The sequence below is a fragment of the Vigna umbellata genome, chromosome 1 (genome assembly GCF_029865625.1).
Source record: "Vigna umbellata cultivar VRB3 chromosome 1, Vumbellata_1.0, whole genome shotgun sequence".
Taxonomy (NCBI): domain Eukaryota; kingdom Viridiplantae; phylum Streptophyta; class Magnoliopsida; order Fabales; family Fabaceae; genus Vigna; species Vigna umbellata.
Genome location: NC_142165.1, coordinates 7,193,409 through 7,211,485, shown reverse-complemented (window position 1 = coordinate 7,211,485; position 18,077 = coordinate 7,193,409). Strand labels below are relative to the sequence as shown.

At 38.6% G+C, this 18,077-nt stretch overlaps 2 protein-coding genes across 4 annotated transcripts; both read right to left on the bottom strand.

The window, feature by feature from the left end:
• Positions 1-9,808: 9,808 nt before the first annotated feature.
• LOC148204495 (uncharacterized) lies at positions 9,809-12,914 on the bottom strand. Of its 2 annotated transcripts, XM_088092879.1 has the most exons (6): positions 12,722-12,914; positions 12,430-12,579; positions 11,587-11,660; positions 11,238-11,356; positions 10,518-10,601; positions 9,809-10,114 (listed from the first exon to the last, which is right to left on the bottom strand). In XM_088092879.1, the coding sequence occupies exons 2-6, from the start codon at positions 12,560-12,562 to the stop codon at positions 9,904-9,906; spliced, it is 621 nt and encodes a 206-aa protein (XP_087949005.1). In that variant the 5' UTR covers positions 12,563-12,579; positions 12,722-12,914; the 3' UTR covers positions 9,809-9,903. The 2 variants fall into 2 exon arrangements, with proteins under 2 accessions (XP_087949005.1, XP_087949014.1); XM_088092888.1 differs by lacking the exon at positions 9,809-10,114 and having other exon boundaries at positions 10,274-10,601.
• Positions 12,915-13,051: 137 nt separating this feature from the next.
• On the bottom strand, positions 13,052-17,825 carry LOC148204494 (proteinaceous RNase P 2-like). 2 transcript variants are annotated; one of them, XR_015780245.1, is made up of 7 exons: positions 16,733-17,782; positions 16,332-16,433; positions 16,017-16,192; positions 15,414-15,534; positions 14,865-14,933; positions 13,541-13,961; positions 13,320-13,460 (listed from the first exon to the last, which is right to left on the bottom strand). XR_015780245.1 is itself a non-coding variant. In XM_088092871.1 (6 exons), exons 1-6 carry the CDS (start codon positions 17,636-17,638, stop codon positions 13,257-13,259), a joined length of 1,578 nt encoding a protein of 525 aa, XP_087948997.1. In that variant the 5' UTR covers positions 17,639-17,825; the 3' UTR covers positions 13,052-13,256. The 2 variants fall into 2 exon arrangements, 1 of the variants encoding a protein (XP_087948997.1); XM_088092871.1 differs by lacking the exon at positions 13,541-13,961 and having other exon boundaries at positions 13,052-13,460; positions 16,733-17,825.
• Positions 17,826-18,077: the final 252 nt, after the last annotated feature.

The following is an 18,077-nucleotide window of genomic DNA, read 5'->3' as shown; positions in this document are numbered from 1 at the left end:
TTTCACTTCTGCTATGAACCGAGGCAGTAACCGAACGTTCCAAGTTAATTTTGTCCACTAATATGCCTCGGTCGTCTGAGACAGAGCCAATAAGACCGTTCGGTTTCGCTTCTGCTATGAACCGAGGCAATAACCGAACGTTCCAAGTTAATGTTGTCCACTTATATGTCTCGGTCCAATCTCTTCTCTATGCCATTTATCTTCTTCCCCCTTTCTCACTGGTTCTAGGTTCGTATTGCAATAACAAGAAAAATGAAAATAGAACATGATTTCATTCATTTTTGCTAGTTCAATACATTGTTCATCTCGTTTTCATCACCTACTGCATCCTATGACAAACAAAATGCAGAATACATTATGGATTTGTCATCCATATTGAAATTACAATAATATTAACCATACAACAACAACAAACAACCCCTATCAACAACTTCATCCATTTTTCCACAACCTTCATAGAATTTTTCAAATCAATCACCATATTCGCTACCCCACCCATTTCTTCTGTCTTTGACGAACACTCATGCTTTCCTTCCCACTTCAGATTCGTATAACATCTTTCATTACCATCATCACAGCACCATTTGAAGAAATTGCAACCACAGTTTGCATCAAATTAATAAAAATAAGGATCTAATTAAGACTTCAAATAAAACAAGGACCTATTTCAAATTTGGGACGAAAATAGGGACCTACTGTGACATTAAACCTTTAGGAAAATGATACTTGAACAACCTCTTTTGACAACATTTAGACACGGGACAAGTGTCTAAATGGAAGTGGTCCACGTGGAAAATCAAAAAGCAAATGAAATATGACGTGGAAAGGGGGTGGGCAGGGTTTTCAAGTTGCGTTTCAAATTTCAAATTTATTTGAAAGAATTGTAGAGAGAGAAGCGCGAAGGTTGAGAGGGAGAGTGTGACCTAGAGAGAGAGGCCGAGAGAGTTGGAGAAAGGGAGTTCGAGAGAGAGAGGTCCGACAGAGTGCTTGCCGGGGTGCCGCCGGACAACGTTGAAGGCCGTGTCGGAGCTATTCAACCCCTCCAGCCGGTTCCGATTCACGTCCGCCGCAGCTCCGACGTTGGCCAAGGAAGCGAAGACAGCATCGTCTTCCGTCCGGCCCAGCAAACTACAATTCAAATTCAAAATATAAACAATCAAAAAACTCAGTTTCAAACAAACAAATCAATTTTCAAAACATTTTATGTACTTACATTTTTATAACCTCCTTCTTTTGAGCAATCCATCTACGCCAATTCAATCAAAGTACAATCGACGGGGGGAAAAAACCCTAACAAAAGGCCAAGGACCTTACACAGAAGACAGACTGGGTGGGTGGCTCCTCTTGGAACAGCGGCAGCCAAAAACGCGTCGGTGAAGGAATCGAACAACACGGGAAGCCGGCGGAACTCCGGCGGAACTCCGGTCGCCAACAAACCGCGACGCTTGACGGAATCAAAGGAGTCGAAAGAAGACTCGATGGCAAGCTGGGGAGAGAGGTCGATGGACTCTGTCTACAGGCTGGGTGCGACGAAGACGAAGACGGAGTCTCTCTCACAGCGCTATCTCACTACCTATCTGTTTCTCTCTCTACCAAACCCTAACAGCCACCTCCCACCTCACGTTCTTGCCGCCGACGATGCGGGTTGGCGGGCGGACGTCGCGGTAGCAGGCGAGGTGGCGTCGGCCTTGCAGGTGACATGCGCGGGCGCCCGCTCGCAGACCTCACAGAGTGTAACGCGTGGATGGCGCGAGGCGAAGGTAATGAGGTGGATGATGGTGGTCGGTGACTTCGGAGAAAGGGCTGAGGCACGGTCTCGGTAGAGGAAGATGTGGGGGTTAGGTGGTTGCGGACAAGAGTAGCAGAGGGAGCCAGCGTCCCTAGGCCGTGGTCATGAGGTGTTAGCCGTGTGTAAGGATGATGATGTTGGGTAAGGTAATAAGGAAGAAGATGATGAAGTTGGTCGTGAGGTTCCAGATGAAGGTGATAGTGGGTGCTCGAGGGTGGCTATGACAGTGAGTGAGTATGGATGAAGAGATGGATGTTGGAGGTGATGGGTGCTCCTAGTAGCCGTGAGCGTTGGAGATGAAGGGAGGCTTGAAAGCTTGGTTCCCGTCTGTGAAAAGTGCTAGTGGAAAGAAAAGATGGCTGGAAGGGTGTCGCGGGGGAGTTAGTGCCCCCCTAGCCGTGGTCACCAGGTATTCCAGATGAATGAAGAGTAAGATGAAGATGATGTGATGAAGATGATGGATTCCAGTAGCCGTGAGTGTGTGCATATGAGTGTGAGGGGCTGGATTTGTTATGTTCTGTGGGTTGATTGGATTATGAGAAAATGATGATTAAAGTTGAAAAATGGATTCGTTGGGTTGCTTCTTATATTTCTTGCAGGTTTGGTGTGGATAAACAAAAATGCCTGTGAAGTGATGGCAGGGAGGTATGATTGCTCTCGGGTGTTGGATATGATGAATGAAGAAGAAAAACGAAGATGGTGGGTGTTGCTGTGGTGTTGGAGATGAAGATGATGATGATATTGGAGATGGTGTTTGCTTGGAGAGGATTCAAAATCCTGATAAGATTAGATCTGAGGAAGAAAAAGAAGGTAGTGTGAGGAAGGGTGTTTGGCCGTGTGTGAATGATGATGGTCATGGGGTGAGGGGAGTCGTGTTGGAGGTAGAGGTGTTGGGGGTGAAGTTGGCCGTGTTGGAGGTGAAGGAATGGATTAGGGGGGTTATGATGGGTGTGCTCACGATGATCAGAGCAGTGGAGAATCCTAGCGGTTGATGGTGGCTAAGTTTGCTTCTTAATCTCTTAGAGCTCCTTTCTCTGCAAAGTCTCCTCTCTCAGAAAAATGGTTCCTCTCTAGTCTCTTGATGAAACATATTTAAAGGAAAAGGAACTCCAAGCTTGCTGCAGTGCTTCCCAGGAGCTCAGACACATCCCGTTAGACATATTCCTTAATCTGGGATTCTTGTTTTGTCTTTTTTGCTTTTTTTTTTTTTTAGACAACTTTCCAGGAATTCAGAGACACATCTGTGAAACCCTTAATAATTAGTATAAATTAATTCTGACACCTCACCATTAATGCACGCCACATCACTTCTCAGCCATTAAAACCCACTTCCAAATCTAATAAACCCCTCTGCTTTGCACTGAAACCAAGCCACAATCATTCTCTGCAACATTAAAAACGCACCAAGCCACACATGCACGCACGCCACGTGTCGCGGGAGAAGTTTCTGAAATCAGAGTTTGGTGTGCAGGTGTCAACTTGGGACACGTTCGTTCAAACGAGCGTGAGATTTACAAAACCAGATTTTTGAAAACTCTTTCTCTCACCTGCACCACTCATCTCTTTTCTCTGAACTCAAACCCTTCATCTTCTCCAACTTCTCTCTGAAACCAGTCACCTTCTCTCTACTGTAAAACTCACATCTATTCTCCGATCACGTTTGTAGCACCGTAGGAGTGTTCGTCCTGCTGTGATCTTCCTTTTGGACCGAACAAAATTGGAATCTAAGCTGGTGAGTCCCCTTTCCGTAGTTCGTCCTTAGGTTTCTGGAAAAATAGGGTTTTTAGTTTCATGCAAGCTTGTATTCTAAGTGTTCTGTATTCCGTGGTTAGATTTTGTTTTGGAAGAGTCAAGAATATAAGAAAAGCTTGTTGAACGAAGCCACTTTTACATCTAGGACAAGTTTGGTTGCCAATCCGGGTAAGGGAAGCTTATATGTTTAATTTATACTGCATGTTGTATGATCTGGTCTGGATGTATGAAAATATGATGTTTGAGCTGTTATGAATGAACCCTGTTGCGCTGTATGAATCTGCTTTTGATTGTATGTACTGCATGCTGATTTTGATGAGTATGAAGGATAAATGAGTAGTGTATAGTTGGATTTGATGACGTGAATTAATGTTATAAAGTATGAAAATTATGTGGATATGAAATTTCAGAGTTTGATTCATGTGAAAAATGTTAAAGTTAAGATATTTGAAAATCTGGATCTGATAAATTCCCTATGATAATAGACGCTCGTCACCGTACGGTCTTATACCGTTCGGTTTCCCTGAAAAGACTTAGAATTGAATTCTTTCATTTGGGAGGAATTCGGTGTCAGAACGAGAGTCTTCAATTGAGTTACTATGTTTGAGCGTTCGGCTCAACATAGAGTTGTCGTACGCCTTAAATTAAACAATGCTGAAACGAGAACGTTCGGCCTTATGTCGAGTGTTCGTTCTTAGTAGCGTTCGGCCTTATGTCGAACGTTCGTTCTTAATAGCGTTCGGCCTTATGTCGAACGTTCGTCCTTAGTAACGTTCGGTCTGATACCGAACTTTCGTTTAAATGGCGCACGGTATTCTACCAAGCGTTCGTCCTAAATAGTGCTCGGTCTTATAACGAGCGTCTGTCCTGAATCGCGCTAGGTCTCATATCAAGCGCTCGTACTGATTGGATAAATAACTGATAAAATAGCGTTCGTGTAAAGTATTAACTATTCATTTTATTTACGTTCGTTAAATTCCTGGCATTGGTTTTTCCTATGCAAATTTCTTCAAAGATAAATTCTAAGTGTTCTTGACACTCCATTGTGCATTAAATCTGGTACAAGTTTTTATCCCAAATATTTTCTAAGGACCAGTACACTTCAAGTCGAGTCAGTTCATTTAATTGGTCAAACAGAAATTACGTTCGTTATATATTCTTCCTGAATATCCAGTAACTTCATTTGGACGTTCGTCCTAACTCTTCAGTGGACTGAACGTTCGTCATTTTTGACTCCTGAAACTAAAGATGTAAAAGATGATGGAATATGATATATTAATGTGTGAACACTATGAGAACTGAATCTATGATGTTGGATTTTGGACGAGCGTTCCAGGGAGGAACGTCTCATATATGTTGAATATTGAATTGGTAAAGTATAACTGTGGTTAGCTAATGCTGGCTTGGTCCATCCTGATATTCCATGATACTCATCTTCACGTAGAAGGGGGTAGTCATGTGTGGGAATGGCAGGAGGTTCTATTCCTTAGGGGTACTTTGGATAGAGCTAACCTCGAGTGGCAGCTGTTGAGTGTATCCCAGTTACTACATCACTCGGGTGCAAGGACGCCTGTAGCTACACGGTTCATACAGTCCGGACGGTCGTCTATTGTATTTATAAATTACTATGATGAATTATGTTAAATTGTATGTTGTGCGTATGCATTGAAATGTTGAATGTGTATGTTGGATGTATGAATTAAATATTATAAGCTTACCCTTTCGTTTTCCTTGTGTTGTCAATTGTCCATGTACGTTCGTCCTGTCTTGCAATGATCATCCGTTGTGGATGTGAGCAGATGGTGGTGCATCTCTTGAAGAAACACTGGAAGAAGAAAATTTGGAAGATGCAAATCTGGTTGAGGTGGAAGTCAAGGCCGAGCCTTAGAGCGCTCGTTAGATTTGTGATGTAAATGGTAGAATAGTTGTACGTACGGTTAAATGTTTTGTAAAACCGTTCGTCCTGTTTATCTCTGAATACTATTTTGAACGTACGTTCTTTTGTACTGATGCCGTTCGGCTTTTAAACGCTGAGTTTAATGCAAAGACTGTTTATGTTGCTGTTAATTGTAATTAATTCTGAAATATGGTAATTACTATATTTTGGGATGTTACACACATCCCTCATTCCGGATTTTTGTTTTGGCACATACCATATCAACATTTACCTTTATTTATTTTAATTTTTTTAATTTTTATCTTTTATTATTTTTATTATTATTATTTTTTAAAACAACAAAATAAAAGTCGAATGCCTCTTTGCTGGACGAACGCGAGTACAAACATCATCTAAAACGACCGTTCACTATGGACACAAAAACATACCAAGACCGAACGTTCAAATAAAAAGACCGATCGCTATTTGCTAAACACCACTCGGTTGAATTCTATTTCGACGAACGGCAGGAGATCACCCACTACTAGGACGAACGCTCAAACGGAATCACTACACTGTATTCAAACACTATTAGGCCGACCATTGTGAGATGAAACCGTACTTGGCCGAACGCTCAAATCCGAACGCTCACTACCTGAGAACAACTATGATCAAACATTATTAAACCGGATACAATTGGGCCGAGCGTTCAAAGATAAAATCTCATTAAGATCGAACGCTAACAATTACGAACAGCAAACCTGAAAATTGCCGAATGTAGGAACCCTTGACACTGAAAATTAACGATCGTCAAAGGGACCGAACGGCTAAACAATTGAGGACGAGCGACCGAACGTCTTTGAGGTCGAATGGCCGAGCATCAGTGGGGTACAATGACTGAAAGCAGGAGCGTTCGTGGCAATGGACGATCAAATGAACGCACCGTCTATGAAGAACGATAACACTACTTGACCGAACGTAAAGGTGATGACCGAACGTTCATTATAACAATAACATCACGAAGACCAAACGTTCAGATGAAGATCGAACGTTGATTAAAACCAGAATGACCGAACGCTGACAATTACTAAAGAACGGACAGTAAACCTGCGAGGACAAACGGTCGAACGCTTGGCTATAGGCATGGTAGATCCCGAGGGTTGCCGAACGTCAATGAGAATGGCTGAAGGCTGATCATGGATGACCGAGCGTTCAAATAAGAATACCATCACCAACACCGAACGTTCAAATAAAGACCGAACGTTCATTAAAACACTATGACCGAACGGTTATTCTCTGCATGCCGAACGTCCTAAAGGTCTGAATGGCCGAGCGGTCGAATAGTGGACGCTTGGGAACCACCGAACGGTTGAAGCTGAGAATTGCCGAACGTGCTTAAGGTAAGAATGGACGAACGTTCGAATAAGGCAAAGTACGAACGGTAGAGGACGAACGTTCGTGAAGCTAAAATACAAGGCCGACCGCTTTTTTTCTTTTTTCTTTTATTTTATTTTTATTTTACACACATGATGAAAGTAAAATAAATCTACTAGCCAATCCAGACGAAATTGGGTGTTGACAACAGTCATCCTTAGAATAGTGCGAAATTTCTGACTAGAGTATTAGAATTTCTCTCTGGAAATTACGAAGAATTTAAAACTTTAAACACTCAAAAGTTCTTCCTTATAATATGAAATCATGGAATAAAACTCGCAAATCTAAGCTGCAGTACTGCCGTCTTCATCAAGAGCTGTTTCCAAAGTATCCTCCCCGCCATCTGCTCCCATCCAAGTGGATGATCATTGCCAAAGAAACATACACAAGCAATACAAACAAGCAAGGGTGAGCTAGATATAAAAAGCATGTTATACAATCTTGCATGACATGCAAAAATTATCCAAACATGGTAAACTGACATCACAAGAATTGTTACTTTATACCCCGACCACAGTCATGAGGTTAATCCGTTATCACTCACCTAGGACCTCCTGCTACTTCTCACCACATAGTTCAATCCTCTCTACATGAGAAGAAAGACCATTGGAGTTTCAGGATGACCCCCAAAACTGAGCTACCATGTAATCATTCTATACAACCCCAAAACACCACCATGTATCCTCTCCTTGAGGATCATGGAATTACGTCCATGAATCATACTATTACTTTGAACCTTATCCCAACTCATGAATTACCAGATACCCCCATAATATCACATTAAATCCAACATATCTCATACATTCACATAAATCACATCACAGTATATATTTTCCAAACATTTTGCACATAATTCAATTCAAGAGAAAATGAACTTAAAACCCAACAGAATACTATTTGGACGAACGTTATCTGCCGAACAGTATTGAACGAACGCTATTTACCAACAGGCCGAACGCTATTTCACCGAACACACTATTAGGCCAAACACTGAGATTGATACTTAGGCCGAACGCTGGGATCGAGTACTTAGGCCGAACGCTATTTCGCCGAACAATATATTGGATCTAAACACTATTAGGCCGAACGCTATTTTACCGAACACCATATTGGATTTAAATACTATTAGGACGAACGCTGAGATTGATACTTAGGCCGAACGCTTTGATCGAGTACTTAGTCCGAACGCTTTTTTACCGAACACCATATTGGATTTAAATACTATTAGGACGAACGCTGAGATTGATACTTAGGCCGAACGCTTGGATCGAGTACTTAGGCCGAACGTTATGAGATTAAACTCTACTGGGTCGAACGCTAAAAGACGGAACTCCATATTATACCGAATACTATTTAGCCGAACGTTAAGGTTGATCACTTAGACTCGACACTAAACACCAATAGCTTTTTGACCGGATACCATTAGGTCGAACACCAAAAGAACGAACGCTATGATCAAGCACTTAGACTTAACGCTAAGACAGCGAACACTACCAGATCAAATTCCATCAAGACCGAACGCTCAAGATCACTTCCTGAGAATACCAATTTAAGGACGAACGACTACAATCACTAATAACCAAGATCGGACGCCTGTGATCCAAACCTGAGAATCCTAATTGAGAACGAACGCTCATAAGCCGAGAATACCTCATTTAAACCGAACGCTAAATATGACTTTCTGAGAATACCAGTTTAAGATTGAACGCTTAAGATTGCTATTTCACCAAGACCGAACGGTACTAAATCCAATTCTTAACCGAACGGTACTAAACATTCAAGACAGAACTATAACAGATCAATACTTAACCTGACACTATTAAATCAGAGTCTCGACCGAACGGTATTAAGTAAAGCCTGACGAACGATAAAATCAACACCTAACCGAACGATACTAAAATCAAGGCTTAACCAAACGGTAACAACTAACGACCGAACGCTACACCGATAATGATGGACGAACGCTAACGTTCGCCGAATACAAAACCGAACGCTCAATTGAAACTACCAATTTTTAGGACCGAACATTCGAGATTGACCGAACGTTCAGGATATTTTGGCCGACCACTAATTGGTCGAGCAGTGCGGACGAACGTGCGTTTCTGCAGAATCACACCAGATTTTCCAGAAACCCAGAGACCCCATTTTTCATCCCCTTTCTTCCCAGATTTGCTTCAACAACAATATTCTACCACCACTCATAAACTTTTGAGTGTTTAAATTTTTAATTGTCCCATAATTTCCAGGGAAAAATTCTAATACTCTAGTCGGAAATTTCGCACTATTCTAAGGATGACTGTAATCCTTGATTAACTCTTGACTGCTTTCCTATATTATGCATGACGACATCTTTATTATATATGTGTGACGTATATAATTGGGATGTTACATGTATGGAGGAAAAAGAAAGAAAAAACAATATTTATAAATCATTGTTCTATTTCTAACTTTTTTATTATCATCTCTAACATATTTTTATAGGCAAATAATTATATTAAATAGAGCATTTGAGATCTTCAATCCATATATATATATATATATATATATATATATATATATATATATATATATATATATATATATATATATAAGAGAATAGTGAAATGTTTTGAATCTAAACATTTAAAGTCTCCAATTTTACATTTGAACAACCTCCACAACAACATTGACTGTTAAAATAATTTTTTATTGAGCCTACGATTATAAATAAATTCACAAAAACTATTTTTATTATGAAAAAAAAACATATAAACGAGACAGATGACATAAGAGAGATCAAAAGAATAGGTAGTAAAAAAAAACATTAATAAACCGGAGAAAAAAATCCTTCATGTATATCCAATATAAGATAATTAATCTCATACATGTTTCCTTGATGAATCTAGGTAAGCTAAATATTTGGACCATAGGTTGGTCGAATTGATCCAACTAATTAACACTCCTAACAAACACAGCAATGGTGAAATCCAATCTTTTATAATTGATCTCTATGTGTAAATGCAGAATACAGACTTAAAATCTCAAACTCTTGGTTGATTTATCATTTGGAATATTAGATAAAGAAAAACATCCAAGTTAAGAAAAAAAGTAAAAGAAAAGTTGTAACTTTAAAGTATTGGGGGGACGAACTAAACATGGTGCAACCTAATGCCGGTTCAATCTTCACATCAAGAGTCAATTTTTGGTAGTTGATTTTCCTCCAATGGACTAATTCTTTTTTTTTTCTGCTATCTATACCCTGTTTTAAGAACTGCAACCTATTTCTGCACAAAATTTACATTACCAGAAATCAACGACAAGAAAATAAAACAATTAACGAATGAAGGGCATTAACAAATACCAAGACCACTGCACAAGTGCGAAACCCTGAATCCACTAATCAGACTGCTAATATAGCTTCATAGGGATATTTACACGGTAAGGGCAAGTCAAAACCATTTAATAATCCAATAACCGTACTTGATAGCAAAAATTTGATGAAAAGATATTTAAAAACGGAAATTCCAAGATCTATGTACTGCAAACCTGGATAGCCCAAAACACCAGCCCGCATAAATTACAAATAATATGACAAAGGCTTTACATGTATAGTATGGAACACAAGATAAAAATATTGTCAATCAAGTGATGTGCCACAAAAACACAATTATGGATGATAAACCTTACTTGGAATCAGTAAGGCGGCCATGTAGGCTCCATCTTTGGCGAAAACCTTCAATGCCCTCAATTCCACTAGCAAGAATTAGGCGCCTATACATATGAAACCAAGGTACATAAGATGTCCACAGATTGAAAATTCTAAACATCACATTCACACACCCAAATGTCACACGATATCCAATACACAAATATTGTCAAAAGTTTTGGGTGCTAAAGTGAGGAAATAAGGTCAATCAATAGAAGTATATAAGGCAATCCAAGAGCTCTTATGAATTTAGTTTATAGTTTTTAGTGCCTAAAGAGAATTTATTTTATACAAATTCACTACCAACTTCAATAAAATAAACTATGTGCTTTAGATATTGGAGATCAGTTTGAAAAAACAAAATAAATCTTAGTCCTAGGTTTTGATTTCTTTTTTAAATAGATATTAGAAGTCCAAATAAGAACAAATATTCTTCTCTACCATCATAAATTTTGGGATAAGTACAGTAATATCTTTAGAAGAGTAAGATAGAGCACCACCTTCCTTAAAATAAAAGCAATGAAATGTTTAGTCATAAAAGATAATCATGTCTAAAGAAGCTGAAGTTTCTGTAGTTTAAAATCTTAGGAAAAATCATTCTTCAAGGATTTATTAAAAGCTTGCTTTATGCTCCATTAGGATATGTAAAGAAAAGAAACATTCTAGACAATGGACCACATTACAGGACTACTTGAACATACCTCTCCAATGATGTAACTTCTGCCTCAAGCTGAGAGGCCCTCCCCTTGGCTTCATCTAGAGGCATTGATAAACCCAACTTCAATTCACTATCTTGAAGTCGCTTCCGTATCTCCTTATCCTGGAGTTTATTTATTTTTATTCCAAAAAAAAGTAAAGGTGATGATAATCTAACAAACTTAATTGTCCTAAATCTTTATCTCCAACAATAACAATTAGCAAATACTACACATATTAAAGATCATTCAAAGAAGATTACATATGATTTAGTGGTAAAATGGAAGAGATGGAGTAAGGAGGAAGAAAAATAAATGAATATTCATAAATGATATCTGATAACAATGTTCTCACCCTTCGTTCAGCACATTGCTTATATAAAGCAATTTCATCTTGACAAAATGGTTCAATGTCATTGATTTGCAAGCCTGCAAGATATAATAAAGCTCATAAAACGTTCAGATAAAAAAGGCTGCAATAGACAAACATCTAATATTAAAAACAATTATCTCGTTAACATACTGCACTGTTACTGAACCTTGTTGAAGTTTTAGTCCTTTAACTTCTCCAATCTGGGCATACCAAAAAAGTGTACCCACTTTTTTTACAAGGTCGGAAAAAAATCAAGTGACTCACGTTCCTACATAACCATAATCCTAATTACAAAACAACGAAGCAAAATAACTGCTTAATGCATGTCATTGCATCTACTTAGAACTATCAAATGAAAATAAAAACGTAGATCTAAGGGCTATTTTTCTTAAAAGTAAATCTTACGACACAAGTTCAATTTCCAGAATATAATGTTACTAGAATTAAACTACAAAAAAAAACCAAGTATATAAATAAATTACTCTTATTTTCTTTTTGCGCCATTAATTTCCTTATTTTTTATACACATTAATTATTAGGATTTTAGACGTTCTTTCTTCTCTATACAACTGTATTAAAATTAAGACAGGAGAATTCACTACATTTATTCACTTAAAGGAAATGTTTATATATACATACTATACCGCAACAAGAAAAACAGAAAATACAACTACAAACTATATAAAAAACAAACTAACATTCCAAAAATAATACCAAAGATGCCGAATAAATTGTGTACCTTGAATAAATTGTTCCCTAATTTTATGCAAGAAAAGGAATTAAGGGAAAGAACAGTTGCACCTGGTTAATGAAAACGATACTTACAGAGAAATAGATTCCTGAGAAGTCCATCACACAAATCAACACCTTGGAGGACATGGGAGGCTATTTCCGGTGGTACTACAGGCGATGGAGGACCGGTCATTAAATCATCACCAACCAAAATTGTTTCATCCATAGTTGGCTGCGAATCGACTGAAACCCACACAAAAGTTTATTAGCATTATTCATCTTCCAAACATTTGAACCTTTTCATATTTTAAGGTATGTGACCTAAAGCAAAACAATTTAACATGCCAGTAAAGACAACATAGTCAGTATAACAGAGATGACGTACCATCCACGGTTGCTTTCTGGTAATCCTTCCGCAAAGAAAACACAACAATTCTGGTTTTTTCTGTTCTTTTTCTTTTTTATAGCAGCTCACAATATACGACTGCAGAAAAAAAAAACATGGATTACAATATCATAGTATAGTTGGTATTGCTATTGGTTGGCTAGCGGTGATCGGTGAGCTAAGGCTGTACAAGGGAACGGTTGATGGGTATAAAACTGCAAATGCAGGGGTTTACCGTGGCCTTCACGGTTATTGTATTTAAGAAGTGTGTCTATCTTTTTGAATTTAATTCACAACATAAGGGAAGTGAATGGAGGAATAAATGGTGAGTGAAAAAAAGAAACAACCAAGTAATGTGATTAAATTTTTATAAAAATATACCAAATGACTAAACAAGTATTTCACCGTTACGGACAGTTTTTCATCATTTCTACAAACACCTTATGGGCATATAATTTCTACAAATGCTAAATGAAATGATGATGACCCAACAGAGGTCTCCTCCTTCATGATAAATCTTTCCGCAGGCTTGCCGTTAGTTTGACTTGTCTTTTCTTTTACCACTGATGGAAGTGGCATTGTTTTCATCGACTTGGGAATCCAAGCAGCTACTTACACCATTGGAAACAGTAGCGACAGAATCATGACCACTTGGCCGGGTAATGCAGAGCCAACATATCGAAGACTCACTGCTAGTGCCCGGTGCCAGCGGCACATGCCAATAACCTTTTTCCGATTCCTGAAACATTTCAAGAACAGCATTTAGAAACAGTAGTCAAGAAACAAAGTTCTGAATTTGACGAGGCATGGTATACAAACATTTTGGATGCTGAAGTAGTTAGGATTTTTATGTTTGCAAGCTCAGCTTAGATGCCACGTGAATAATCTCAATGCTCTTATACAATGTTTCACTAATAACAATCATCAGATATCCAACTTCAATTTCCAAACATACAACTTCACCGGTTTCTACGCTATTTTTGTAATATGAAACTAATTAAGAGGTAAAAATAAGCAATTGATAATAAAAAAAGGGGTAGAAAAATCGTGGTGAGGCATCTTGAAATTCCTATGGGTTTGGAAGGGTGTCACATCCCACACACATTGGCCAATTGGGTAGATAGAAAGAGCATCCAAGGTATCTTTGCGCCGTAGGTTTGTTTACTGCTCCTGCTCAGGCATCTTTATATTCCTTGGTAGATGGAAAGGGTATCCGAAGCATACGTAGTTAAGCCATACCCTAGTAAATAAATCGTGAGTATCTTGCTCAGATGTCAGAGCAAGCACCATTTCACCAAACATTTGCAAGTATATTCCAGTGTTACCCCTCTGCTTATCAACAATAAATACAATGAAAACATACCATGCTTAAGAAATGAACAAACAAAAATGCAAACAAAATATATATTAAGCATTACTATTTGCACAAATGCCGATATTTTGGAGATCAAACTAATTAAGAATAACTTATCTGCATCCACACCAATTGTAGGAGACATACAATTGTCATCACAAAAAGGATCTCACTCTGATCCCTGAAGGACAGAGATCAAAGTTGCTTGCACAACTTCATGAACATTAGAGGTAAAAAAAAGTTTAAAAAGAATATAATGAATCATCACTTTATTAAATGACAATACAAATCTCTTGTTAATAACCAGAATAATTGTCTCAGGCCAAATAGTAGGAAGATATACACAAACACCAATGAAAATGATTGAGGTGGCACTGGGAACTAGTTATTGAGTCCCGTTCAGAAGGTATAGAGGAATTAAATTAATTATTTAGGGGAAGTTTGCTAAATGAGAGAAGTGGGTTTTGATTATTCTCTTCTTCATCTAAAGCAGAGGGCATTGCAGTATAGGTGTATTCTCTGCACGAGCTGTGCTCCAGAAAAGTAAAGCAGCCCCTTTTACACTTATGTTTTTTCCTTCGTCTGTGATTCGTTTATGTTTTGAAGCTTACACTGACAGAACACAATAGAATCCCTTTACCCTCAGTCCTCAATCTTGGGTCCCTAAGTCCTAACTTCCTACCATCTCCCCTCGAATACCAAAAGATCAAAACTACTAAGTTGTCAGACAGAACAAAATGCAAGGGCATCCCAGAAGGAACAGTAGTAGAGTGGCCACTCCAACATTACCTGGATAACCAATGAATATGATGGAGGCATCTGAAGCTTTAGGTTTCCTTTCATAAAAGTGTAGTGAACCTGTAAAGAAAACAAGATAACTAGTAAAGAAAAAGAAGGGTAAGCCATATAAATCTTGAATAACCTACATATCACATGTTGAACTATACGCAGAAGAACCTTAACCGCTCGAAACGGAATCAACTACTCCTATGTCAAACATAGGAAAATGTCCTAAAGGGAATAACAAACAATTAAAAATTATGCATCACCTTTTTTTCACAAAAACTACACACCCCTCCCGAAAAAATCCCAATCCCACATAAAACAGGTACAATAAAATTTAATTAACACAAAAATAATATCCAAATGAAAAATCTCCTGAACTAACCTTAGGAGTAATCAATTTCAGAAAAGTGCCCAAACATGACACAGATATAATAAAATTTTAAATTAAATTTATAGGGAAAAAGATCCCATAGAAGACCAATTTTAAATTGTGAATAGGCAACAACTCACTCGTATATTGCTAAAGTAAAGCCAGACAAATGAATAACTTACCTGATGTCTTTCTTTCCACTGGTTAAAAAAGTTACTTCCTATGAGTTCAAATATGTGATCTCGCATTTCATCATTTGTCACAAGCAAACACCTAAGTTTTACTGCGGCAAAGAGCCAATACCTACAACCCAAAAGATTAATATATAAGTAAATGGGTTATTAAACTTAACAGATTGAAACTAAATTTTAAAAATACATATGAATCAGTGCCAAACAGAAAATAAAAATGTTATAACATATTCATGAAAAACACAACAAAGAATTTTGACTAAATTAACTATTAAATATTTGAACCTCCAAAAGTTAAAATCGTTTACATTTTAGTACTTAAAAAGTTTAGCTTTCATTTAGACCTTCTCAGTTATTCAAGTCTACGTCCACTTTGGTTTTACCAAGAGCTTCAGCTGTCTAATGCAGAAACATATCATATACGGGACATCGAATGTGAATTAAGTCCCACCCAAGATTATACATATTGCATAGATAACATGATAAATTCAAGTTTTAAATAAAGAGTCAAACAGAACAAGAAACGATATGGTTGTCCAAAGATTAACAGTGAAAAGCAAATGCAATGTTTAGGACATTTATTTGGAAATTTACCAATCATCATTGGACCCATTAGGAGTTGTATACAGTGCACCATTATTCATCCACTCCTCCACCAGTTTCCTGCTGGAAGGATTTTCCATTAGCCCTCTTAGGCGCTTATTGTGCAGCACAACGAGCGGCCATTTATTCCCACTTTGATTGTAAAGTTCTTTTACAACACAATCAAGCTGCACTATTACAAAATCAACAAAACAAACACAATTAGCTGCAAAAGCAATCAAGCAAAATTATCAGGCAAGAGCAATAGACATACATAACTTGTTCAGACAGTAAAATTAAAGGAACTCTATAACTTAGGAATACAACCTGAGAAATGCTAAATCCACCATCAGCAAAATTTTGTTTGTAGAGCCCAACATTTGCTCCATCCACTATAGCTTCATAAGAGTCATGCTTTTCAAGCCAGGCCTGTAAGGATCAACCAGAAGTATCAAAACCAAGCTATTATAGCTAGACTAACAATATCAAGAGTAAATAATGGATGCAGCAATATTGCGAAGGGTTTGTATACGAAAGTAATCCAATCACAAATTGTCATGCATATTAAGTTTGTTGACTTTAACAATAACACCCCTAAAAAGTCATACCTATCAAGATTCCTGATTGATACCTACCTAGCACAGAAACTAAACTCTAACAATAATATATCATCATTCATGTCATTTAAAATTGTGTTGCATTGCAATGAATGGAGATATCAACAACACCTGAAATTCACTAAAATTGGCCTTGACCTCTCGTTCCAAGGCCAAGCCAGCAACAGACCCTGCAAACATCTCCGTCTCCGAATCATCAATATCAACACAAACCAATTGCTCCCCACAACAACAACAATGTCCATCGGCAACACTCGTTTTGTTGACGGCCCAATCCCCTTTACCAATCCATCCCTGACCATGCCACCCTCCCCCATTCCGCAAAACCCCCTCTTTGACCTGCCCCACATCAAATTCCACCTCACCAACCTCAGAGGCCTTGACACCACAAAACCATTCCTCAACAACCACCGCAGTGGACTCACTAACACACCTCACACAACTTCTAAGCTTATGCAAATACTCATACACCTTGTCCGCTCTACCACTCCGCGCACTCACCTTCAAAAGCGCTGCGAGTTCCGCCTCCTCCAAACTCACCCCAACGCCATTCATGTGCTCCTCCACCTCGTAGGCCTTATCCGCGTCTAGCATTTCACAGAAACAGAACAACGCAGGATCGTAGGTTCGCAGCCTCGGGGTAGCGTTGTTGTACTTGCCCATGCCCTTCACCAACTCGAAGGCATAATCGGCGTCACCCTTGGCCGCAGCGAGGCGCGCAACGGCAGTGACGGAGGCCTCATTGGGAACGACGCCGAGAGAGGACATGTGGCGGAAGGCGCGGAAACCGTAATCGAGTGCGGTGGTTTTGAGCAAGTCGTCGGCGACGGAGTTGGAGCAGAGGTAGAGGAGGGCATTGAAGTGGTGTTGGTTGAGGCGCGTATTGTTCAAAACGGCGTCGTCATAGAGGGATATGGCGCCTCGCAGGTCCTTAGCCTTGGAACATGAGTTGAGCTCAAATTGGAACTTTGCCTCAGGATTTTGACTGGTTTTCTTCTTCTTCTTTGGATTCTCCATCGAAGCGCAAGACTGAGAAATTGGTCCAAGGATTAACAGTTGCAGGGTTTTGTTTAAAACCCTAGATGGCGATTTTTTCTTGCGTTCGTTCGTTCCAAAGAGATGGCAGTTACTCACGATCGGACCCTTAACCCATGGGCTTGTCTTTGGTGCGTAAGAAAAACTACAACTCCTTTGTTTGTTACTTCGAGAAGTTAGGGGTGTTGCTCCCTCCACCACCACACCTTTCTCCCTCCACCTCCCCAATTTTTTTTAATTTCAATTATATTCTCAAATTAAAATTTTTTACTTATATTATTTTAATTTATTTCCAACCTAGTTCTCTGTAACATTCCAAATTATAGTAATTACCATAAATTAGAACTAATTATATTTACATGATTAAACAGTGCAGTCTTAAATAAATCAGCCAATAAAAGTCGAACGGTAAACAGATACA